This window comes from Eutrigla gurnardus (genome assembly GCF_963514095.1).
Source record: "Eutrigla gurnardus genome assembly, chromosome: 22".
NCBI lineage: Eukaryota > Metazoa > Chordata > Actinopteri > Perciformes > Triglidae > Eutrigla > Eutrigla gurnardus.
Window position 1 is genome coordinate 11,432,166 of NC_139933.1, and position 24,552 is coordinate 11,456,717.

Sequence of the window (24,552 nt, forward strand, 5' to 3'; positions counted from 1 at the left end):
TTGACGTGTTGGATTGTAATTTTGGCAAATTTGTAAGCATGTATTTCTTGTTTCAACAAACGTTTGTTGTGTAGACGTTTCTAATGATTCTTTAGCGACCTTGCCCGAACATAAGCGTTCGCGATAACTTAAAATAAGTTAAGGCGGATCGCCGTCATGTGGATGCAGCAGGATTCCTTATCCTAATTTACATATTTGATTGATATGTATTTATCCAGGTATCGTTAGGTTTAGTGTTAAAATGTTAAAATGTCTTAACTAACGTGCCCGTGTGTTGGAACAATCATACAGTGAATATTCCCGTATCAAACGTGCCTCATGGCTCAATGTGAAAGCCTCGATTAACCCGCTAAAGAACAGCTTCTACATGATGCCGTTTTTAGTGACGGAGCGTTTCTTGCGCCTGAAGGGGGCGCGGCCTTGGCGATGACGGGTTGCCTGTCCCGCTAGGTCGAATTTACATTTTGCCCTAAGCTTAGGCTCTCAGGAAGCATTGACCCAAGGCCTGTCGTCCCATAGTTAGCTCCCATAACAATGACTTATATTTAGGTTAGAGAAGATTAATGGTATTCTTGGTGTCCTATTTGGGGGGTGTTCTACCTCCTTTTCTTCAGCGCAGGCAGAGAGAAAGGGCTACCTTAAGGACGAGCTCAGGGCAACAAAACCTCCACTCAGAGTGGGCTTGCCTGTTATTTGTTTACGCAGCTGAAGGCGACAGGCAGCTCTTGGTGTGAGTCAGGCCTGCTAGTTAGCCGCACCAGTGACCACTAAAGACGACAAGTGCAGAGTAAAGTAAGAAAAACTTCTCTTTTTATTAGTCTGAGTAAATTCTGAATTTGATCGTGAAGTGGCGGTTCTTCCGTTATGTCGTTCGCCCGTATTCTTTCCTCCGTGGCCTTGGGGCTTTTTGTTCAACAAGTTAGCAAACTAACCAGTTGTTAGCCGTGAACTTCCCAAACCAAAGTTGGCTAACAGTGATAGCTATCCGACATTGAATTTCCCAGAGAAAAAGTTCTTCTTGGGATAACAGTCGCTACGCAGGGCAATTTCTCTCGTTTTTAAAACATCTTTGACAGCAAGTGCGCTTGCTAGCTTACTTGCATACTTTTAAAGAGTACCACGTCCGTGGCTATACCACAAAAAAACAGTGTGCGAGCCTGCGTTATGATGATTGGCCATAATGGGTGTGTCGTTTTTGTGTTGAGAAATCTCTGGAGTCACTGCTGGCACTTCTGAATAGGCTAGGATCCACAAAGGTTGATGCAGCAGAAATAGCTGGACTGACAGTCTGTCACTGCTGCCTTCAGTATTATTTTCATACACTATATCTGTGAATGCCAGCGAGTTGTATTGGCTGGTTACTTATTTAAGACCAGCATTATAATGAAGTGAGGTTTCACTGTAAGCTCTTTCCCCTGTCTAGCAGATCTGAGGGTCGGTAATGCATTGAGGCAACGATGGAGACCACAGGCAGTGCCACTGAAGGCGACCCTCTGAAGAAGGGAGAGGACGGGGCAGAGACAGGAACAGTATCTGCAACAGAGCTGAAGAAGAAGAGTTGTAAGGAAGTCTTGGGCTTTTCCAAACTGACCCATTGGCGAACCGCAGTCTTCTTCTTCTCGTTGTTCCTCTGCCTCACCATAGTGTTCGCCTTCTCCTTCATCATCCCCTGTCCCGTCAGGCCACAGTATCTCGTTACCTGGAACAGGACCTTCTCTTTAGCAGGTGTGTACAGTTGTGTGCTCTTCACTGCTTGGTCGCGTTTTATTGCTCGCGGGACTTAGTACCCTTCTCCCCTTCTCTGCCCCAGAAACCTATGACTTCTTAGCCATTGAAGATGCAAGCAAAGACAAGGTGATGGATGTCATGTTTGTCCTCAAAAACACAGAAGGCAGTCAGAACAACACATGTGCTAACGCAGGTATGAAGTTTTTAATTTATTTGTAATCATGAGGAATCTAGAGTTGCATTGACCTCTATATGGTGGATATACATTACACTGGTTTTGTGTAATTCAGACACACTCTTATGTTTTCTAGGTCTGCCCTCGCCATGTGTGTTTGTGTTAGCAGTGGATGGGACAGATGGAGAGACCCTGTGGGAGCGCCTGCTGGCCCCTGAGTTCCACTGGGCCCAGTGTGGTCTGGATGACGAAACAGGCAGAACCTGGGACTGTCTGCTGTCCCATTCTGACAATCTCACAGCCATTGACAAATACACTGGTTAATGATTTATTACTCTGTCTCTGTGTTAGCTACCTCACGTTTTGATCATGTATAGTGCTATGCAGCTTTTACAGATCTATGCACTCACAGCATCAAAACGGTTTAAGTCCCTCTGTGTAAAACTTTTGTTATTATTGCACCTTTCAAATTGTTCTGATGTTATGTGTTTTTGTTAAAGCTGCTGTAGTCCGTGTATTGCTGTCGGCTCCATTATCTCTGTGTCCCCAGGTTGAATTTGATGTGACAACTTAAGCAAGGATTTAAGGAAACACTGTTATGTGTGCGTACAGGTGACATCAGGTGGCAGCGGCCCCAGCCTGCTGGTCTGAACAGCACTGTGCCTGTTCTTAGTGTCCCAGATCTGGATGGGGACAAGGTCAGCGATGTGGCTCTGGTGGCATCCGACAATACACAGGTGAACAGTGATGTGATTTATTACCGCTACATTTATTTCCTCACGTTGCTCCTGTTATGGTTTATTCAGTCACAATGGATTTTTTAAAAACTTTTTTCTGATAATCAGCTGCTATAACAGGATCAGATGTGCAAATAATAACCCCTGGCAGAGTAATCATCCAACAATGTTGCAGTTAAATAGACCTAATTTCACTGTCTCGCGTCATGTTTGCAGACCGTGCTGGCCTTCCTCTCAGGGAAGACTGGTGCCCAGATTGGGTCTACTGTGGTTCTTGAATCTACAGAGACGGCCAATCATCTCCTCCATTGCACCACACAAGGGTCCTACTACGTTCTACTCCAAAAAGGTTTGTATCTTAAATCAGCTTCGACATTCGCAACGCGTCAGTGTCCATCTGCAGTCAGACCACCAAGTCTTTCCTCATTGGAGTTCTGCACTGTATCACAAATAGCTAACACGTGTCAGACATGAAAACTGTAACCCGAAGCTTTATAGAAGTTAAAAAGCTGTTTTAACTTATCCTGGAAGAGTAAACTTCAAGTTCCAATATGACTGTTGTACATAGATGCATAGTTGGGTGTCCTGAACACTTGATGGCAGTAGTGAGTAATCTTGGGCTCATTCACAGATACTGGCTTGTATGGACTGGCGCTATGGAGGATTGCTGCTAAGGCTAAAGCTGGGATGGAGGTGGGCCTCAAGAAGGACAAACACTGGGAGATGGACGCCAGCGCCACATCTGGCCTTGTACCCGTCTATGAGTAAGAAGCAGAATATTTTCATCTTTTTTTTATCACTTTAACAACACAGGTTACAGCTTGAGACTGTATTTCTATTCTGTAGATCTGATGCAGTGAGACAAGTGCTAAGAACGGGAGAAACGGACGATACACCCAACCTGCTGCTTGTGACTGGAACTGAAGTAGCATTAGTCGATGGAAAACATCTGCAGCTACTGTGGAGATTCAATACCAGCTCAGTCCTCAGGTAACCCGTCTGTTTGTTTTTTATTGCTCACACAAATTAATCGGAGCTGAAAGGATTAGAGGATTAGACGATGTTTTGGCTGGGAAATTATTGTATTATTATGCCAGTCAAAAACCAAAACAATTTTAATTCAATTCAGTTTGATTTATTTAAATATGCCAAAATCACAAATTTGCCTCATAGGGCCAGACTCTGATAATTTTTGTTTAAAAATAAACCATATACTGTCCTTATAATCAGGCAGCCTGAGTCAAATACGTCTTCTCCTCTATCTTCACATTCATTCAGCGAGCCCTCATTTGGCCACTTTAACACAGACGATATCCTTGATGTTGTGGTCGAGGAGGATGTCGGCAACTACACAAAGAGGGTAAGACCGCTATGATACATAAATGTAGTGGTGTGTCTAGCTTTTCTGATACGGTGATAGATTTTTGTATCCTCCATTCTGTCCGGTATGTAGGTAATGATTCTGGATGGGAAGTCTGGTAGTGTGCTGTGGGAAGTCAACCTTTTGGCCAGTCCTAACTCACCGAAACCTGCTTCGATACACACCATCAACTCCTTCTCAGTCTTTTTGTTTTGGGGCATGATGCCCTCAGAGACCAACTCATCTGTAAGTACATTTTTCATTAAAAGATGCACGTTAGGGGGTTTCTCACCATATGCTTACTGGACTCAAATGTTTCATTCCAGGAACCCTTTGCAAGTGACCGACATTCTTACTTGCTCCACCCGCTCCATTCTAAAGTCCTCCTGGAGTCATCCAGTTTCATGGACCACATCATAACATTTAAAGGTGCTTTTTGCTCTTGATTTTCCTATGCTCTAACAATATATTATCATTTAAATACAAAAACACACAAGTAAGTGGTTGGAAACGCAGGGGTCGGCTCTTTTTGTGACTGTATTTGTGTTTTTATCTCAGCCACTCTGCTGGAGCGTGGACGCCATGCTGCCTACATCCTGCTGATGGGTCCCGGGACTGAGGGAGTTGAAGGTACTGTTGTTCTCAGCAAGCGAAAGATGAAGCAGGACGTCCCTGACTGCAAAGTACGCCGTCTTGGTATCGGAGGAAGTTCAGAGACCAATCAGACCATCAAACAGGCCTTCGAACGTCTCCGTTTTAGTGACTGGTGAAAGGACCAACTGTAAATTGTAGAGAATGTGCTCAGTGTTGAATCCATTTTGGCACAGCTGACTGTCTGTCTATGGTGGCCTAAAAACCAAAGTGTTTTACTTGACTTGATTTGACAGGGCTCTTCCAGTAATCTACACTGGACAAACTGTTCTCAGACTTGACTGCGTACATACTATGATGAGTTTGATCTTACCTAATGGCCCCCGACAATCAACATTTCTGCTCCTCTCCTGCTGATGAATCCACCAAGAGGAGCCACCTCCCCATACAGTTTCTAGCACTTTCATGCATCGGTGCAATGCTCTTATTTCTTATTTCGCACAGGCTGGGTTATTGTTTGAATCTATGCAACATGATGTTGGCTTTAAAAGTAGCAGAAGCATGTCACCGCAGGTGATAGTTCCTGTGCATTTCAAATCGTCGTAGCCTGAAAGCAAAAGCGCACAATGATGGGGCTTTTCTTTTAGTACCTTTTCTCAAATGTGTGCAGTAAAACAGGCAGATGTACAGTGAAACTTGAAATACGACAGAAACCCCACGTACACACTATGTGGTTACATGTTTTGTTACGGGGTCCTGTTCTCTAAAGGCTGTTTGGTTGTCATTGGTGTTGTTGTCTGATATCAAGATGTGTGTCCCTTACTTACTCAATCCATGATGCTGTTAACTAATCTTTAATCTCTTTAATGCACACTGACACCTCTGAGTCTGAGTCTCAAAGATAATATTGAGTTACTGCTGTGGGTTTATGGCTCCGTTTCAAGCTGTTTTTTCTTTTCTTTATTCTCTCTCAGTGATTTTTATTAGTTAAGTGAAAAATGAGTTTTTTTAATGTACATAAATGTATTGAACCTGTGGGCCTTTGTCAGAACTGGCGTTTCTTTCTGACTTCGTTTGAGCAATATTAAACTATTTTAAAAAACACCTGTTTTTGTGTCATTCTCAAAATTCCTCCCACAGTCTAAAAATATGTAGGATACAATTATTATAGCCTGCTGCTCCCTTTGTCTGTATATAATGTATGATGACGCTCACATTCACCACTAGTGGACTTAAGGAAAAGAGCAACAAGTGATGTCATAAACATGACAAAAGAAAAGACCCAATAAACAATCACAACATTATGGAATGCCTTTAAAACCTATTTGTTTTAAAACATGCAGTCATGTCATGTCATGAAAGCCAGTTGGTCATTTTTCAAACGTTTCCCTTTTTTGCCTGGTTTATCATATTTCATCAAACACAATCATTTATTCCCAAAACAACCTGTCTTAATTACCACCTCGTGTTGTAGTAAGCATTGCAGCTGGATCGCGGTCCATGAACGTATGGAGGTCAGTCACGTATCACAGTTTAAAGTGTACGCCCTAAATAATTGCAGCGCGTGGCCTATCCATCATGACGCACGCGGTGCTGACAGGCTCACGCCCCCTTGAATTAATTTGGTTGAAATGGAAACACTCTCCTTGTATAAACGTATGTAGATATTTAAACTATTAGCTGGTTTTATTGGTTCCATTACAAGTCAGTATTCGTATTTCCGAGCTGCACTTAACGTGACCTGCAGCTGTGTAATTCCTCGACAGAGTTCCTGGATAAACTGAGCACAGGACGGCCGACAAAACCACCTGCGGGAGCCCGAGTTAGTCCGAACACATCAATGATTAACGAAAAGCTGCACTGAACACAGAAGACTTCCGCTTTGAGGAAAAAAAAGCATGAAATTACACACTATTAATAAAATGAAACAAACAGCACGCTGCTCCTGTGTGGCGTCTCACTGAGTTCATCCTCCAGACTGACTGTCACATCGCTTAAAGCGGACCCCTTTAGGTATGCGAGACTGCCGGTTCAATGTGACCTGCGTCCGCCATACTTCCGCGATGGGACCGCACGGCTGCAACATCCTCGGAGGGTGCACGCGCGCACACCGCGCGTCAGAAGCGCACTTTCACCGCCCGGTATAAAAGTCACTTTGAGCTCGTGCCTGCAACTGCTACAGAAGGTAACGTCTTTTCTTCTTTTTCTTAAAACATAGGTTATTATTAGGACATCACTCGAGACACAAATGTATTAATAAATTATACATTGTTTATAAAGAGGGAATAGTTGCCCAAAAGGCTCCGCCGTCGCGTCTGAATATAAAATTATTATATGTCGATGATTTAATCCATTATCACAAGTGTGCGGTATTTTTCGCGCAATAGCAAAATTATCAAATCAAATGATTGTTACTTGTTTGTATGAAAAAGAAACAGAAACTGTGTCATGTAAGGAGGAAATGCCGAGTGAACGCGGTTATTGATAAGCTGCCAATATCGACGCTTGTTTGTCCGCGTATATAATGTAGCTATAGGGTTATAATAGATTTGCTGTGCGCGTTTTGATGCGAAACTACATTTTTAGAAACATCCCAAAGGGGCCGCATGCAGCACCCCGAAATCTGCCAAAAATAATCTTCCGCTGAGCCTGAAGCACCTGCAGAGCTGTGATAAGTAGTTCAGCCCACGTAGACAGCCTGTCTACAGCTCTAGTGCGTTTATGTCGGTCTGTCTCTGTTTGACACATAACGGGTCTTTATGTGGAAATAGCTTTTGCTTGGTGACAGAAAAAACGATTCCCCTCCTCTTTCACATGCAACAATATCCATTGATGATATTACCTTGACAGGAGTGAAAATGGCTGAGGACATTCAGGCCAAACTTGAGAAATATCGCACTGCTCCCTTCGATGCCAGATTCCCAAACTCGAACCAGACCAGGAACTGCTGGTCCAACTACTTAGGTAAGAGGTCGAGGTCAAAGTCAAAGCACCTGCTCTTGAAGTACTAGTTTACTCAGATGAGGACCTAACACTTGTTCTATTTTTAGCTCTTACTTTATCAGCAATGATACGTTGTGGTTTCTTTGTTTCCTTCTTTTGACAAATGTACTTATTGTAAGTCGCTTTGGACAAAAGCGTCTGCTAAATGACCTAAATGTAAATGTAAATGTAAAGCAGGTCACTTATTAAAACCACGAAAACACGCCGTGACATCTAGATTAAATTCATATACGATAAAAAAATATGATTATCCCTTTGATTAATGATGTACTGAATACTTATGTCAGCTAAAACATGCCATTCTCAAACCATATTACAGCTAAGGTCTTTAGACATGTTGACCTCTGACCTCCCCTTGAATCCTGGACCAAGAGCATGGTGTTTTTTTTTTAATATTCATTGTTGTTTTTTCTCTAATAATAGACTATCACCGCTGCCAGAAAGCTCTGGATGCTAAAGGAGTGGACAACGCCCCCTGTGACTGGTATAAGAGGGTCTACAAATCACTCTGCCCCATGGCCTGGGTAAATGCATTTCTTTTTCACGTCGGCTTTGTTTTTCCTGTGAGAGAAACAGACACAGGCAAGTGGACCAGCAGTGGCAGACTATATGGCGTACATACTCTCCCCTATGTGGGCCGAGTTTGTTTAGCAGGGGTCAAACAACTTTATCGTTCCTTGCATTCCTGTGAGTCTGCTCAGTCCTGAGAATCAAAACAACATGGAAACGTTTCACTCCAAAATTGGAAATCGGTCGGTGCCCCGTTAAATAATTCTCAGCGCAATCAAAATTCAGTCGAGCCTATTTTGAGTTACCTTTTGAGCCAAAAACTAAGAATAGAGACTGACGGTTGAAGATCAGATGGCGTCACCCCAAACTGACGTCCCTTTGACAATTTAAAAGTCTTCAGTTGCCAATGAACTTAAGAAGAAAACGGTTGACGCACATCTCTCAATGGGCTGAAACCTTCATGCCTGTGACAGCTGATGGATAAGCATCAGCATCACTGACAATGAAAAACAAAGTTTTGAGTTTCCCTTTGGAATTGTGTCCCTTTAGGTGCAGAAATGGGATGACCAGAGAGAAGAGGGGATCTTTCCAGGAAAAATCTGAGACTGCCATTTCCAAAGCCGTCAGTCTGCAAAGATGTGATCTTTTCAGCTAAATGTTTGTATAAGTGATGGGAGGCTACGTGGCTCCATCACCATCTTTCCACTACTGATGCTCTGCTGTGTAAACAAATAGTCATTCCTTACAAATACCATGAAATGTACAGTCGATTCTGCATTAAAGGATCTCTAATATATATTTATGTTTTTCCTCTTTACAGTGGCTTAATTCAGACGAGTGTGGGGTCAGGACATGATCTTTTACAGAAAACTGATCTATTATTTTTATTATTTCAAATAAAACTACATCAAATATACATAATAATCAATATTAGAAAAATAATTAAATATTTGAAAAACACTAATGTCACACATACAATAATAGCCAGACTGAGATACAGAGTAATAATGACTTTTGTTGCTGAAATTAAATACGTAAATGTGCATTTCATATACATCATGAGTAACGGGTATGACATATATCGGGGCTCAATGAAGCAGTCAACAAATATATCCAACTATTAAAGGTGATCACAGCTAATTTCCCATGCAACAAGTTAGTACGGTAAATATTGAATGAATGAATAGTACAACACCAACAATCAAGTATTATAGTGAAGGTAGGATCAGATAAATCCTTTCTTAAAGATCATTCTTCTCAATTTGAGGTAAGGATATAGTATTTGCATATTAGAAGTTGCTTGTTACTGAATCTACTCAAATCTAAACTGGAAAATGTGGATTTTTTCTTCTATTTCCAACCAAATGACTAAAACCGCTTTACTGGCTCCTGAAACGTTTGCCTCCATTAAATCTAACTTTTATAGCAACTTTAATAAAGGTCACTTGGATTGCAAACAAGTTATTTTTTTCTACCTGATGCTAAGCAGAAAAAATATATTGACCTAATTTTGAGAAGCCAAATATATATATCGAAGATTCAAGTGTGGCGTCTGAAGCTTTGTACGGCTTCAAGTTGAAATGTACAAAAATCGGACCACTGTACTTTTTTCAACTACAAGTGGAACCACTTTAGCCTTTGATATAAATCTCTCAAAAAGCACTTCACCAAGTAAAACCAATAGGCTTTGAATATATTAGCCAACAGATATATAAATCATTAATAGATAAAAATGAGTGTCTGCATAGCATTATGATTGGTTGGTGTACTGGTGGGAGTGTTAGTCAGCTCTCAAACCCATCAAGCTCGTCAGTGGATACAAGTCGCTAATAACTGGATCATTGGCCTGATGTGAGAGTGTATTTGTGTGGCTTTTTTTTTCTTTTTTGAAGTATTTACAAACCACAAGCAGCATTTAAATATGCAGCACAAAAGTCACAAGTAGCAGCCACAGATATAATGTTTACTAGGCACAATCATAGGGCTGATAAAATGCAGCCTTGCAGGTTCATCCTGGCACTGTGGGAGGGATCACGTGATCCAGGATAACGTGTCTGAGTGGGGAAAGGGGGAGTGATCCAACCATAAAGTGGAATCCTGTGTGTTTGTGTGTGTGCAAACCCACTGTTATCTATGCAGGTTCTGTTCTCTTCAGTGTGGACCATGTGAGTCGCCGTCAAGCCGCCTTCACGCCTGGCTGCGTTGGATCTTAGTGTAAGGAACGTTTTCAAAAGTTACCCACCAAAAAGTGGGCTCAACCAGTCAGTATAGCTCCTCACTTCCAGTCAGTATCTTCTCTTCCCATGTTTCCCACCATCAGTCATGCAGGTTTTAGGCCGAAGAGCTGCGTTGAGGCAGAACAAACACACTTTTATCTTAGAATTAGTATATTCAAACAAAACACATTTATTTTACTGATGAATGATCGACGTGATCAAGTCCAGATGTTTCCCTGACTCACCTGGATCTGCCGTCTGCTTCTTCTTGTTGTGATGGACTATCTGATTCTCATTGGTCATCTTCACATCCTGGTCCTCCACATAATTACTGCAAGACAGCAAGAAAACGGAGACACGGCATACGGTTGAGCAAATCTGTCGCACCTACGGTTCACTGGAACGACACACGATGGAGGGCTGACTGATAACAAAGCTAGCCAGCTGAAGCCAGCAGGTCCAGGCCTCGAGACCAGAGATGGAGCTAGAGAGTTCACGAGGGAGAGAGAGAGAGGACGGGGGCATCACAAGTGAAGCGCGTGGCACGGAGGGTGTGGGATGGCTGGTGGGGGACAATTGAGGGCACTGGAGGAATCTTCATTACAGGGATTGACCACAGGGAGGTGCTGACACGGGGCTTTCACAGGCTGTGTTACTTACTGATGGTGGTGTCTGCTGCCACGGGGGCTGAGGTGGAGAAGAGCAGATCTCTGTTCAAAACAACTTACCACTCGGGACAGCGGGGTTGAATCTAACCGTGTTAATCAATCTATCAGTTTCTCTGTTTTAGACTTTCAATTCTATATCAAATGGTTTCTAATTAAATACACAGTAATTAAGGAGTAATCAGTCACCTGTATATGATGACGCTGAACTTTACAAATAATTTGCTGGATAAAAACTGCTAGGAAAAAGCTTATTTTGGTACATGCTTGACCATGTTGTTAGAAATCAAATTCCAGGGTACCTGATGACAGTGTTCCTCTCACGGTGTGCAATATAGGCATTGTCTGTGAACAGGATGGTGTGGTAGGGCACCACTGGATCACAGGTGGGCAAAATGCCTCGTGCCACATGGCTTACACTGTCCAAGATGCCATTATACACCAGGAGGTCGTCCACCAGCAGCTGTGCACACAGAAAGACATTCAGATTGACGATTTAGGCCCGTAAACGTAAAATGAACGTCATTGTCCAGCTCACAGCAGGAAAGAGGGACTTACCCCAAATTCCTTTACTCCCCTATGTGTCGTCTTTGAGTAGTTCCATAATTTAATCATGGACACCGTCACGGGCTGATCGAAGATGACGTACACGCGGTTCACCTGGGTGAAGACAATCAATACACTTAGAAAGATGCAAAGGAAAAGTCTCCTGTGTGAACCCGCTCTCTTTTAATTCCTCACCAGTCCAGGGAGCACCGGGGCTAACCACATATATCTCCCATCATGAGTACTGTTGACTCCGTCTATTAATTTATCCGGCGTCCTCACATCGCCGCTCACACTGTCCAGTATGTTCACACTGTCTGGGAAAGCAGCTATGTCTGGTGGACATAATGTTGAGGAACAGACACAAATGTATACTCCATTAAAACGTATGTACTGTCTGCATCCTCTCTTTGAATCCTTTAATGTGTCTCCTTCCTCAAGGTCTCCTCTTCATATATCTCTCATACATATATGATGTTAATTGTGTTGCAATTATCTTTGCAAATTCCAGATTACAATGACATTTCCAGTTATCACGAGTGGAAAAGCAGAAGTGGAACTACTGATCTTAGCGATGACTCCATTGCATTTCGAGTGTGCCAGTAAGCCATAACAGTGACAGCATGGAGCATGGATGAGGCTTGACTAAATGGCGTGCAGCCTGCGTTAAAGATATTGCTTACACCTGTGCCTTTTCCTGGAACAACACGCCAACATGACGGCTGTGAAAAAAATCCAATTGAATGTAAGGCTTCCTCAACGTTTTGGATTTACACCACAAAGGTGAAAGATGATATGGATATATTCTAGACAGTGAAGAGAGATTTGGTGTGTAAAGATAGATAGATAGATAGATGAAGGTCACTTTAAACTGATAAGAAAGGATACTGTTGTCACTGAGACGGATCTTCTCGTGGTTCTGGTCATAAAATTCAAGGCCGTTGAGGCCGATGTAGTACGGGTCTCCCCAAGTCGTTAGAAGCTGCAGCTGAAAGATGACTGACGGGTGAAGGTCAAGAAATATACAACATGAAACAAACATCAGTACAGATCCTCCAGATTGATGAAGGCACACGGGAGGTGCAGAATATTCAGGGTGGCTACCCCAATAAAGGCATAATGGAAAAATAATAACTAAAGTACTACTGAGCTGTAATTGTTACAAAAACATATATACTGTAATAATGTATCAACCACATCTGTTACAGATTTTAACATTTTTACAGACCAAATAATTAATTAATTAACTAAAAACAGTAATCTTCAATAATGGAAAAAAATACATTTGAGCCCTAATGCAGATTGATTAATATTGCCTGAACATCAACAAGTCTTATTTGCAAGCAGTTTGAACAATGCACACAATAAACACAATAAGTGTCCTAAGCATGTCAGGATACATCCACAAGGCATGATGGGAGCTTCATAGTCCATGCTGGCCTGTTCTTGTTTCTTAGAGCTTCCTCTGAATTAGGGACCACAACATGATGAATTAGGAAATGCAGTTTTCAACTTTCTCATGAGATAATAATACATACAAATGTGATGTATGGCTCCTACGTGTGGTAGTCCTCTGTACTCTTGTTGTCGGTGGGCGTCTGGAGGAAATCTACAAAGAGGAGCTCCTGGGCAAAGTCAAAGTGACAGTTCCCCGGACCTTTCCTGATCAGGAACCCCTCCATTGGGGAGATGGCAACATCATCCATGAACACATGGATCACCTTCACCTGGACCAAAGATGTGTATGTTTAATGCGTTTCTTATAGTCTCATGCACAGAAACATTATACCTACATAAAACTAATAACTAATCCATGCCATCTAAAACATTAATTGATCTCTGCCTCCATCTAGAGCAACTGAGACTTGTATTGAGGTTTATTAAAATATTATATTTTGATGTATACAGCTCACTATCATTATTTAAAGATAACTTGCATTGGCGTTTTGTAACAACTCCTTCATAGCAAATACTGTTTGAGCAGAAAATAGTCTCACCCCTCTGTAAGAGTCCTCTGGGGACTTGTTGTAGTTCCAGATACGGAGTCCTGCGATAGTCTGGGCCTTGTTGAACGTTATGTTCAAGGTGTGCGGCTCTCCATAGGAGAAAGGGATCAGCCACATGTGCATGTCATCAGTGGTAATGTTATGGCCATCGATGAGCCTGGACAATGAAAACAGCCACTGACGTAACAATGATCTGATCTAACATTTTTCTTCAGAGAATGGTTGGGGATAGACAAGTTAGAAATGTATAAATGCAGAAAGTAGAGTGGCGAAGTATCATTCTCAAAAAGTTAAGCCTTATTAAAGTTATTCTACTGCATCTACTGTTGTGTACATGCATGTATATATTCTCAGCGCGTCAGACGTACTTATCAAGCGTGCGCTGGTCATATTCATAATCAGGCAGGTCATTGAGGTCCGCAGGCAAGGCAGCCATCATACTGAGGTCTAAAGGGAAACTCTCTCCGTCCTTCCCCACTACTTCCAATCCCGTCAGGCCCAGGTAGTGGGAGTCCCCCCAAGTCAACACCAGCTCTAGTCTAAGGCCTGGGGTGGAGGGAGACCGTTATTAAAGAATCCAAACAACAAACACAGAACCGGTGACGTGGGGATGCTGATGATCTACTCACACTTTCCAGTGTACATGCCAGGGATATGCTCCATGTTCTCCTCACACTGGCTCACAGTGGGGTTGAGGTGGAGTTTCAACTGAGAACACATCAAAACCAATATCAGGTCACAATGATGGTGTGATATCATTGTGACCACACAATTATCACAGTTGAGAATAAGGTGCCTACATTTACAAGCCTGTACTTACTTTGAGGTCTTCTTCGCGGAAGCCGGCCTGTGTGAAGGGTCTCTCTTCTCCCTCTCCATCAGCGGTGCGTGGTCTCTGCAGCTCCTCCTCGGCTACCAGGCCCTCGGGACCCTCAGCTGCACTGAGGAAGGTTTCATCATAACGAGACATCGCCTCCAGGATCTCATCGTCGGTGGTGAACAGGATAGTGTCGCCAAATTGATCCAACTCTGGAGTGAGAGCAGGATGAGGTAAAAGTTGATGAAAAGTAACACACAAGCATTAAAAATGTGTGAGGCTGTTCAGCTCAGCTACCTCCAGACAGGGTCCCGGAGGCCTTGGCGATCTCGCCCCTGAAAATGCACCTTCCATCCAACAGCATTTCCACCTCCTTCACCCCTCGGAAGGAGTGAATGCGTGACTTGTTGTAGTTCCACACACGGATCATGGCCACCTGGGAGGGAGCTCCAAAGTCCAGGAAGACGGTGTGGCTACGACCAGGGGTGAACGGTGCCAGCCACAGATGCATGTCATCCTGGGTGCGATTGACGCCATCGATCAAGTTAGTGACCACGCGTGGATCTTTGCCGTACGCGGGGAGAATGTTGATGTCTGGAGGGTCAGCACGGATGTAGGCAGGTCGTAGGGGTTCTCCACTGGAACTGAACACCTCCAGGCCGTTGAGGCCCACATAGTGACGATCGCCCCAGGTTGACAGAATGCTGATGACCAGCCTTTGGCCCAGCGGGAGCACAGGGATCTCAAACTCGTCCTCCCGCTCTGCGGCTGGATCATCGTCAAGACCTTCACACAGTCCCCCCTGAGTGGTGATGGAGGAGGGTGGGCTCCTGGGTGCTGTAGAGGAGCTGACTGGGACTGTGGGTGGACTGCGACCCTGGCGCTGGAGGAACTCATCAAAGATGTCACCCTCGAAGCCCATGTTGGAGATGCGTCCACGTTGGCATTTGTTGAATTTAGTGAGGGAGTCCCAGGACTCCATGAGGGTGTCATCCTGTTGGCTGTGCAGCTGGGCCAGAGAGGTGCACTGCCTCCTGCTAGTGTTCACAAGTGACATCGGCTCCTCTGGAAAATACACTCAGATTAGCCATCTTTACTAACAAGCCACAAAAAATAAGAACATCAATGTGATGACTGTAAACCGCTTTTATATTTATCATCAAATATGCCATACATGCTAGATATCTCATCAAGTCTAGTTATACATTTGATAAATGAGCCTGTCTGTCAAATAAGATTATTAACAGTTCCCATTTAAAATGTGAAGGCAAGAGAAAGATATAACTGTGAGGTACATCTTTTTAACACAAAAATCTGCCCTTTTCCACAATATTATTTCAATTCAAAGAGACATTTGTCGGCAGTAAGCAGTCAACTTGAATTCAGTCAGTGCCAACCACAGCAACAGGGGTCTGTCCCGCCAGATCAGCCAACTTTCTGTTGCTCCAGTTACACAGGTTAGACCCAGTGATCCATCGCCTGCTGGGGTTTGTGCTAGTTGGATTGAGTTGCTGCTGATTGAGGTTCCATCTCCTGGAGGACATTTTTTCCCCTACTGCTGCTCAGTAATGTGTAGTGTAGGTCCTCTAGGAAACTAAACTATACGAGTAGTACCACTTTCATTTCTCGACCAGTACAATGAAGGGCATCACATAGTGCTGCACCGGGACTCCATAAACACATGTGATTGTGACTGTCTCAAAACCAACAAATTAATATCTAAAATAATTAAGGGAGCACCTCAAATAGGGAGCCATTTATGAGTTGCATAAAGCCACATGACCCAGGAAGTTCCCCTTAAATAAACAGTAAATCAAAAACTAACTAATGGTTATTTGGGTGAGTTACTAATAGTTTTTAATACATGTTTTCATTTTAAGAGATCATTACATTGAATGCAGAGTTGTGAAAAATTGTGAGTAGTCTGATTGGTTGAATACACAAAATAAAACACAAAGGGGAAGTAATTACATATAAATGTGTCCCTTTCAGTTTAGGTATAACGTGAAACATGCCTACCTGTGCTCGACAGTGCCGTGGCTCTGAGTTGCTGCTCTTCTGTCTGCCTGGCGGTCACTGGCGTGTTGCGAAAAGAGCTCCTGCGTCCGCTGATGGGTCTGTCTGGCTTTTGCTCCGCGAGCTCCTCCAGCAGGTCGCAGTGCAGGTCTAAAGAGTCAGCCTTCCACTGACCCCCGTTTACAGTTCTCTCCGTCCCCCTGCACACTCGGCCGGGGTTACACGGCAGCTCCGGGAGCATTGACGAGGATGAGGCCGAGGAAGGTTTAGGCTCGGCAGAGTGCTGAGGCACCAGCCAGCGAGGCCTCTCCCTACTGGCCTCACTTCCCTCTGGAGCTCCTCTGTTCAGGGGCTGCAGCCACTGGGGTGCCACCCTTGAGGATGACGGCTGAGTAGTGACCGTCTGCTCCATAGGGGCGGGCTGCTCCAACTGTTGCCTGAGAGAGAGGGGCTCCTCTAAGGCAGACAGGTCAAAAGAGTTCATTTGTGTGGAGGAGTGACGAGCAGAGGATGAAGCCCCCAACGGTGAAGGAGTGATGGGTGGAAGCAGTGTATGTTTCTCCTGCATGTCTATCATAGCCTGGCCTGTGTCTGATGGCTGTGGATTCCAACTGTGGTGGGTGCTGCTGCCCTCCCTACCCTTCCCGTCCTCATGGCGCTGGGGGCTGACCCCCCGTAGATTGTGTGCTGAAGACACAGGGCTGGAAAACAAGGAGTCTGAAACCTGGAAATCCTGGAGGTCAACTGTGGTGCTATAGTCAAAGACCTGGTTGCCGCAGCCCTTCTCCAGTTCTCCTTCAAACACCAGTGTGCTGTTAAGGTACAGCTTTATATGCCGTGCACCAATGTCAAGATCCTAAAAGACAAACAGAACCTTTATTTACCTGAACAAACAGATTCAACATCTAATTTCTGTAGTCTACAAAAAAATGTATACATTTTACCAAAAGAAAGGGTTTGGAGTTAAATTATATAACAGCCAAATGGTCATGGGCAAATTCCAATTATGTAATATTTTGAGTAAATTAAGATTGTAACTGCAAACCCAAAAACATATAATCCCCACAAGTATAGCACTTTGGAAATGTCATACATTCACAATTGATTAATTTGCCTATTTCTCACATGCAGAGTAAGAGCAGTCCAAGCAGTAATTAGCACTCTCACAGATACAAAGTCATGGCTGCCATGCAAATATGGCTAAAGCCCAACTCAAATCAGCTCAATCCTCTAGACAGTCAAGTACTATAACTCAGGAAAACCTAGAACTGATTCCCCACCTTACCTTCCAAGTTCAAGACATCAAGTAAAATAGATAGCAGTAACATACAAAGAGATAGGACGGGGTCTTTGTACCCCTCTATGAGCAGCAGTGAGGTGAGAAGCAGAAGCCCACGTTTCCCCTAACACTAATCCTCTGGGTCTAATCTCCTACTGTTCCACATTTGGACTGTCTGACTGGCAGCTAAGCTAGCCAGTGCTTAAAGAGAAACACTCCCCCGACAGAACCATGTCAACACATTGGCCTGTATTACTGTGACAACACACAAACATGTTGGATTTATGCGCTCTAGGTCTACAGACAACAGAATGAATAATCCCTTAACTCAAGAGAGAGATGAATCAAAAGATCAAATTCTATTTAAACAATGTCAAAACTAAAAACATCTTACAAACTATAATAACACATAAAAAAGAGCTCATACATTGAGGCTTCTGTTGTAGTTCCAGATTTTGATGCGAGATATTCTGAAGTCTGGGGAGCGCTCTGTGTTCCTGATGATGAAGTAGAGCTGGATGGGGGGATGGAACGGACACGTCCACATGTGACGCTCTTTGGTGGTCTGTGAGCACAAGATAATCGACAAAACCAAATACAATGTCCATATAAATAGTGAGATTCATTCAAGCAACCGTAAACTTGTATCTAATCGTCATTTTACAAAACAGACAGGTATAAAACGATGATCTAATTTAGATGTTCAAGCTTCAGAGTCATGTTGTTGTGCATGATTGTTTATTATCATGGCCTTCTAAGAATTAAAAATGTAACAGAGCCATAATTAATGTCAAAATGTCTGTGAATAATGTCAAAGGGGCTGATTAACTTAATTTGCAAATGTGATGATGATGATGGAAAATGAGCAGATGCTCACCTTCACCTTTCCGTTGACGAGTGCCCCCAGATTCCCGGGGTAGTCGGCATTCCTGATGTCTAGGTCGTGAGGGGACACGTACAGCTTCTTGTTTCTGAGGCAGAAGAACTGCAACTCAGTCAGCCCAACCTGCAACGCGTTCCCCCAGTTTGACAGGATCTCCATGGTAACATACAATGCAGGGGTGACCTCTGCTGAGGACAGGCGCCTCTGCAATGAAAATACAAAACATTCAAGTACCTCCGTACACTTGCGTCTCTGTCACACCCAGCAGTATTCAAGTGATTAATTTGGCGAGACATGGTTACCGACTCACCGGCTGCTTGCTATAGTCTGATTTGACACTCTGAGAAATGTTGTAGCTGGGTCCTACTTCAAGTTTTTCCAAGGCTTTCAGCAGTTTCTGTTGTTGCCTGAACAAAAAGATGTCATCCTCAGTTCCGCTGCTTTGTCTATGGTGTTTGGCCTTCACATTAATGGTGAGGAATGGCTGAGCACTGTAATGGCTACACTGATAAACAATGCTTAAAGGTCAGAGGGTGCACACACCATAAATGCAGGTTGCGCTGCCCCCTCTTGGTCCATTACTCAACTAATCCATTGTTTTGGTCTTAGTTGACGAAGATTTCTTTAGTTGATTAGTCTTTTTTTCCCAATCAGAAGCTCAGTTTTACAGATCTGACGATTAAATCAACTAATCTTTTAATCAATAAAATGTTTTGTCTGTTTTGACACTAAAGGATGTACAGGATTGTCACAAGTAAAATGTAAGCCAGGACGTATATTCAGTATCTGTGTCTCGAGGTGCCAGAAGATGTCAACATACCCGGAGCCCATAAGTGTGATTCTCTGCATGGCCACATTGACACTGTTGTCTTCCTTGTCCTGGCTGTTGAGGTGCACTAAGCCATTCATCATCTGGTGTCCCTTGCCCTGGATGAGGAGGAAGCAAAAGGAAGAGTCAGAGATACATAACTCTAGGGGGCAAATCCATGACACTATCACTGTATCAAGATTTTTCACTGTTGGGTGGGCGGTGAAAAGAAATGTCAGTACATGTACTGTGGATCAGCATAGAAACAACTGTTATGGGTAAAGAAAATGGGTTTTAATAAGTAGTTTTCTAAAGTGAGTAAAGGTGCGGGGCAGACAGACCATGTTATGGCTAAAGAGGTCAGGACTCTGCACAGGGTCGTTTTCTCTCTGGATGGCCTGGCGCACCCTGCATGCCATCTCGTCTGGGTCTCGCTCCTCAACAGAGGCCTTTCTGGCTGCTGACAGGGGCCTCTCCACCCGACTCCTTAGCCCTTAAGCAAGAAGCACACATCTTTTAAACAACAATTGCCTGTATGCAGAGTTTTATTCCAAAAGTAGACACACTAACATTTTTTTTTAACTGTAAACATTCAATTTAAGAGCTTGTTGATCATGAATGGATTTAAAATGTTAAAAGACGTACTCTGACCATCCCAGCTCTCTTTGGAAGGTGGCCTATCTAATGTTTTGCTCTTCACCAACATAGGCTTGGTAGGTATATAGGAGTCTGCATTCTCTTTCCTTTTTGCAGACAGAGAGCGTTCAATCTTACGACCTGGAAGAATTGAGAAATGTTCATATTATATAATTATAACACTTTGTAATATTGTGAAGTTGTAGGTATTGGACCATGTGCTGATGAAGCAGAGAAGGGGGAGTATGAAGCCTACCTTTAGTTGAAGGTCCAAAGTCCAGGACAATGAGGTTTGCTGAGTCGAAATGGCTGTGGGAGCCACTGGGCCGAGGGTTGGAGGAGGACTTGGAGGATGAGAGAGGCAGCCCCAGTTCATCCAGACTCTCAGTACTCTCCTCCCTCTCGATGTGCTCCTCCACCCACTCCTCATCCGACTCCTCCCCCGCTGAGCCGCGGTTGCTTCGCCGCATGCTAACCTCCAGGCTCCGACGCAGAACCTAGTTTACAAAGGTCAGCGTTTATGCATGCATCCATGCACACAGTCATCAGTGTAAGAACTCAGAAACGTGCACACATGCATGCTGACATTTTAAGCATTGATTTGTGTGATAGCCAAGGACAAGCCGTCATAAATGAACAGCCAGGAGCATGACACAAATTAAGATGATTCACATCTAATGCCACTTTGACAAGATTAAATACAACAATTAACATATTTCTCCTCCTGCTCACCTTCACTTCCTCAAGGTTGAGAAGAACCTTCTCATTGTGCTCCTGATTTGCTTGGCCTCCTTGGCTTTCATGCCTGCAGCTGGCAGAGTGGGACACCTTGCAGGTGTCTCTTGGGGAGCAGGGACTACGAGGCAAGCGCGGACTGGAGCTCTGTATGAAACAAGGTGATTGGATAAAGGGGAAATGGCAGAGATGGAGAGATGCTAAGTAGTGCAGACAGCTGCATCCGACACATAGCCCCTCCCCTAGAAAACACCCACACACACAGGCTTAGCAGGAGTTGTTACGTCTTCACACTACCTCCATGTCTACACTTTCATAGGGCTCAAAATCCTCAGAGTAGCGCTTTTCTGGACAGAGCTGCAATCTTGGTCCTTCCTCGGTTCGAATTCTGACAGAATCCTGAATACATGACAAAAGAGGAGATATTCAATATGTGTGCTTTCATGGGGAAATATTTTAAGATTAAATATATGAAGAAATGTAAGCCTCTACCGGCACCCATTCTTTCCTCTGGACCTTTCCTGGGGCAGTGTGGCTCCTCTCCCTGCCGGTCTGCTCCAGAATAACGTTGTCTTCAGTTAACTGGTGGGCACTTCGACAGACATCTGCCGATGAGTAGCGGCACAGAAAGGAACATGAGCAGCTTGCAGCAGACTATTGCCTCAGAGGAGAAGGAACACGCAGTTACATACACAGATGGTTCACACAGCACATAGAGGAAGAACAAAAAAACCGGCTGCCAGCTACAACTGTCACTATAATTTATTCACTGGAACTGGTCATGAGATCATACCATGCAAACTACAAGCTGAGGAGTGGTGGCAATTAGCTCATGTTCCGTATGCTCTGGAGATGATAGAAGCAACAAAATATGAGTAATGTGATTATGAGGTGGTTGCCTTCCATTACAGCGTAATAATGATTGAATGCTGAAGAACAATATTCCCCATGCACAATAGAGATAGAGAAATGATGAGGTCTAATATAATACTTTGTTGTGAGGGAATGACGGTTTATTTTGGCCCAGCATCAGCATACCTGCTGTACGTGCAGACCTCCAAGCAGGTGAGGACTTGTGGTTGGGCTGCTTCCTATTGGCTTCAGCATTGGCTCCGTTAAGATAAATGGAAAAACCTTGCTCTAGCTGCTCCAACTCAATCTCCCTGGAGTCTTTGACTTTAAGGCGCTTGAGGATCCTGAGGAGCAAAGAAAATGGGTGACGACCTCGACAATCACGAGAGAAAATCTGGCAGTCAGTGTATCACACGGGACGCACACAAGAACACCACACATTTGAAGCTAATCTCACCTCTGCTCTCCCACATTTCACACACTAATTACTTGATCTCAAAGCAGGGAACCAATCAGTGCTCCTATTAGGCAGCACTGAAAGTCATGGAGGAGTTGTGTATCTCCTCTATGAAATCTAATCTGTCTCTCCCCAGCAGTCTGTGCTCACACTTCACCTGTTTTTTTGCTGGAGGCCGATTAAATATTCATCCAGAGTGTCATCCACAGCAGAGGCTAGCTTCTCTCCTTGGCACGTCTTACTCTCCTTAAAGAACACCAGCATGAGTACACACACACAAAGCACCGTCAGAATAGCCTACATCAGCTATTTGAGGAAAACGGATCACATTCATAATATACTTCACTGTTGCACAAGTACTCACATATATGGGCCACAATCAATAGCCACTGTAATATGCACATCACAGATTTTAAGCAAGCAGTAAATGAAGTATAAATACGGCACATGCAACGTGTCAAGATGTTAACGTATTTTTTTAACACTGTTGCAAACCTTAACATTGTTGGAGTCCATGTGCAGCCATCTGTGAGCAGTCTAGTATTTTTCTGCTGAGTGATACAAATTTGTCTCATGATTTTAGCTCTGACAAGATATAATTTTTGTGTGTTCACGCTCAGATGATGATGTTCAGGATTATTACAATTTTTAGTTAACTCTCAAGGCATGCAGACTTTTAATTTTGAGATAAGGCGGTGAACAGTAAACGGCACTGCTGGAAAATATGCCCACTGAGGGAAACTACTGACTCAGCATGGGCCAAGATCCCTATGGAGTATCTCCAACACTTCCATGAATACATTCCATTGTAGCCCCAATGAATCCATGCCATGTCAAATCCATGTTCTACTTAAAAAGGTGGTGCAATCCTGTTCTCATTAGTGCGAGGACACGGTGGCTGGAACAAGAGCTAATTACATCTTGCAATAATGTGTCCTTGCATAATCCATAAAGCGTAGCCCATTCAAACACAGTATGACACGTATCACAAATCTATTATGTGTGAACATTATTTAAAAGCCATGCTTGACAAGATTGTTATGGTAAAAAAAGATACATCAACCAAATTCCCACAATGAACAATCCTCCTCACTGTATGAATTTTGTTCAGACATTGCTGGACTGAATACAAATGTGATCATCCTCATTAAAACAACAATGTCTGCCCTGCTACAGTCCTAAAAATGTTGGCCTTGACCCTCTGCCGGTGGTAAAATGAGACAAATCCGTGTCTCGGAAGGAGCATCAGTGGTCTGCATAAGACAGTCACCTACAGCTCATGCAAGTCCATTTTTAACATGCAAAACAAGCAAAAATAAACCACAAAGCCCTTACTTTACTTTCTACAAGTCAACTAGGCTACAGCATCTGTCAATGTCGGGAGCAGAAGAGGAGCAAAGGAAATTTGAAGGAAGAATAGAGAGCACTTGTTAGTGACAGGGAATAGAGAAACAGAGAGTACTGCTGTAAAATATCACATGCAATGTTGCGATAAATAAACCTGAAAAACATAAAATCACAATAGTGTCTCGTGTCGAGTAAAAATGACAGATGACGTGAACTTGAAGCTGACAGATCGGTTACATACAATCATCTTTGCTTACCTCGTTATCCATCGCGTGGCGGCAGATGATGCTGTTCACATAGTCCTATCCCATATTGTAGACTGAGGGCCGATGATTCTCCCCAACAACAACAAAAAGCTCTCACGGAAATCTGTATTCTTTGATTGCCGCTGCAGAGGAAACACAATACGAGGACCCCCAAGGTTACTTGTGACATGAAAGCTATATCATCTTGAATGCAGTTCGTTTAAAATGTCGCCCCACCCGACGGACCGATTCAGCAGAACGCGTAATACCCGCTGTTCCCCAGCCAAACGTGGCCAATCTGAGCACAACAAGGTTCCCCGTCGAAACTCCTTGGAAACAGCTTGACGTTACGTTAACCGGACCGTTCGTGCGGGGAGTTGACAAGATGTGTTAACGTTTGATAACTACATGAATGTTTATTGCATTAACAGCTGACACGCTACACATTCCTGTCCGATAAGTTAACACGACTAGCTAACGCTTTTTTACGAGGTTAACGGTCTATCGCACTAATTATCTCCCGGGGCTTGCTACTGGCTGAGACAACGTTAGCGAGCGGTTAGCATTGACGCTAATAACAAACAGAGGCTCACTAGTTAGGGTTAGCATGTAGCTAGTCAACACTGAATGACAAAAAACGGCTTTTGCGCTCACACCTTTTACTCTGGTTCTAACATATTTGAGAAAACTACTTACTGTCCCTGTAAAACAATACTTTGTTAGCCATTAGCGTTGAAATAAGGGAGTTTTTCCTGTGTTTTCTCATGTGCCCAGTGACTATGGGTGAGTAGTGTTGGTTGGTAACCAGGATAGCGGTCCACCAATGGGGAGAGCCGCATTGGTGTAAGACACGCCCCCTCCCCCCCTCTGCCTGCTGCTCTTTCGACATTAAGACAAGCCTACACAAAACCCTGTGCTACAAAACCACATTTCTGGAGCA

The 24,552-nt window shown here is 43.6% G+C and overlaps 3 protein-coding genes across 7 annotated transcripts; 2 read left to right on the top strand and 1 right to left on the bottom strand.

The window, feature by feature from the left end:
* The first annotated feature begins 16 nt into the window (after positions 1-16).
* fam234a (family with sequence similarity 234 member A) lies at positions 17-5,695 on the top strand. 3 transcript variants are annotated; one of them, XM_084039937.1, is made up of 12 exons: positions 17-32; positions 1,424-1,725; positions 1,811-1,921; positions 2,040-2,222; positions 2,516-2,640; positions 2,857-2,989; positions 3,272-3,404; positions 3,487-3,630; positions 3,919-4,000; positions 4,094-4,246; positions 4,327-4,429; positions 4,559-5,695. In XM_084039937.1, exons 2-12 carry the CDS (start codon positions 1,458-1,460, stop codon positions 4,768-4,770), a joined length of 1,647 nt encoding a protein of 548 aa, XP_083896063.1. In that variant the 5' UTR covers positions 17-32; positions 1,424-1,457; the 3' UTR covers positions 4,771-5,695. The 3 variants fall into 3 exon arrangements, with proteins under 3 accessions (XP_083896063.1, XP_083896061.1, XP_083896062.1); XM_084039935.1 differs by lacking the exon at positions 17-32 and adding an exon at positions 520-792; XM_084039936.1 differs by lacking the exon at positions 17-32 and adding an exon at positions 520-792 and having other exon boundaries at positions 1,427-1,725.
* An 874-nt stretch (positions 5,696-6,569) lies between these two features.
* On the top strand, positions 6,570-8,900 carry cox6b1 (cytochrome c oxidase subunit 6B1). Its single transcript, XM_084040106.1, has 4 exons — positions 6,570-6,776; positions 7,442-7,555; positions 8,018-8,118; positions 8,654-8,900. The coding sequence occupies exons 2-4, from the start codon at positions 7,450-7,452 to the stop codon at positions 8,705-8,707; spliced, it is 261 nt and encodes an 86-aa protein (XP_083896232.1). The 5' UTR covers positions 6,570-6,776; positions 7,442-7,449; the 3' UTR covers positions 8,708-8,900.
* A 1,153-nt stretch (positions 8,901-10,053) lies between these two features.
* katnip (katanin interacting protein) lies at positions 10,054-24,428 on the bottom strand. 3 transcript variants are annotated; one of them, XM_084040043.1, is made up of 29 exons: positions 24,309-24,428; positions 23,625-23,755; positions 22,178-22,266; positions 21,750-21,907; positions 21,204-21,316; positions 21,009-21,110; positions 20,709-20,858; positions 20,233-20,473; positions 19,986-20,117; positions 19,682-19,833; positions 19,353-19,459; positions 18,843-18,939; positions 18,527-18,736; positions 18,077-18,214; positions 16,374-17,226; positions 14,652-15,419; positions 14,358-14,566; positions 14,167-14,245; positions 13,906-14,083; positions 13,529-13,694; positions 13,092-13,258; positions 12,932-12,996; positions 12,420-12,530; positions 11,727-11,866; positions 11,544-11,645; positions 11,288-11,448; positions 10,981-11,007; positions 10,566-10,651; positions 10,054-10,448 (listed from the first exon to the last, which is right to left on the bottom strand). In XM_084040043.1, the coding sequence occupies exons 2-29, from the start codon at positions 23,634-23,636 to the stop codon at positions 10,390-10,392; spliced, it is 4,872 nt and encodes a 1,623-aa protein (XP_083896169.1). In that variant the 5' UTR covers positions 23,637-23,755; positions 24,309-24,428; the 3' UTR covers positions 10,054-10,389. The 3 variants fall into 3 exon arrangements, with proteins under 3 accessions (XP_083896169.1, XP_083896171.1, XP_083896170.1); XM_084040045.1 differs by lacking the exon at positions 24,309-24,428 and adding an exon at positions 23,356-23,388 and having other exon boundaries at positions 21,204-21,365; positions 23,625-23,722; XM_084040044.1 differs by lacking the exon at positions 10,981-11,007.
* Positions 24,429-24,552: the final 124 nt, after the last annotated feature.

Coding starts and splice junctions, on each gene's coding strand:
- fam234a (XM_084039937.1), top strand. CDS start 1,458: ATGGAGACCACAGGCAGTGCCACTGAAGGCGACCCTCTGAAGAAGGGA. Junction 3,405..3,486: donor GGCCTTGTACCCGTCTATGA/GTAAGAAGCAGA, acceptor TCTATTCTGTAG/ATCTGATGCAGTGAGACAAG. Junction 4,430..4,558: donor CCACATCATAACATTTAAAG/GTGCTTTTTGCT, acceptor TTTTTATCTCAG/CCACTCTGCTGGAGCGTGGA.
- cox6b1 (XM_084040106.1), top strand. CDS start 7,450: ATGGCTGAGGACATTCAGGCCAAACTTGAGAAATATCGCACTGCTCCC. Junction 7,556..8,017: donor CTGCTGGTCCAACTACTTAG/GTAAGAGGTCGA, acceptor CTCTAATAATAG/ACTATCACCGCTGCCAGAAA. Junction 8,119..8,653: donor CACTCTGCCCCATGGCCTGG/GTAAATGCATTT, acceptor GTGTCCCTTTAG/GTGCAGAAATGGGATGACCA.
- katnip (XM_084040043.1), bottom strand. Junction 20,474..20,708: donor TCAACCTTGAGGAAGTGAAG/GTGAGCAGGAGG, acceptor TTTGTAAACTAG/GTTCTGCGTCGGAGCCTGGA. Junction 14,246..14,357: donor TCCGCGAAGAAGACCTCAAA/GTAAGTACAGGC, acceptor ATGTGTTCTCAG/TTGAAACTCCACCTCAACCC.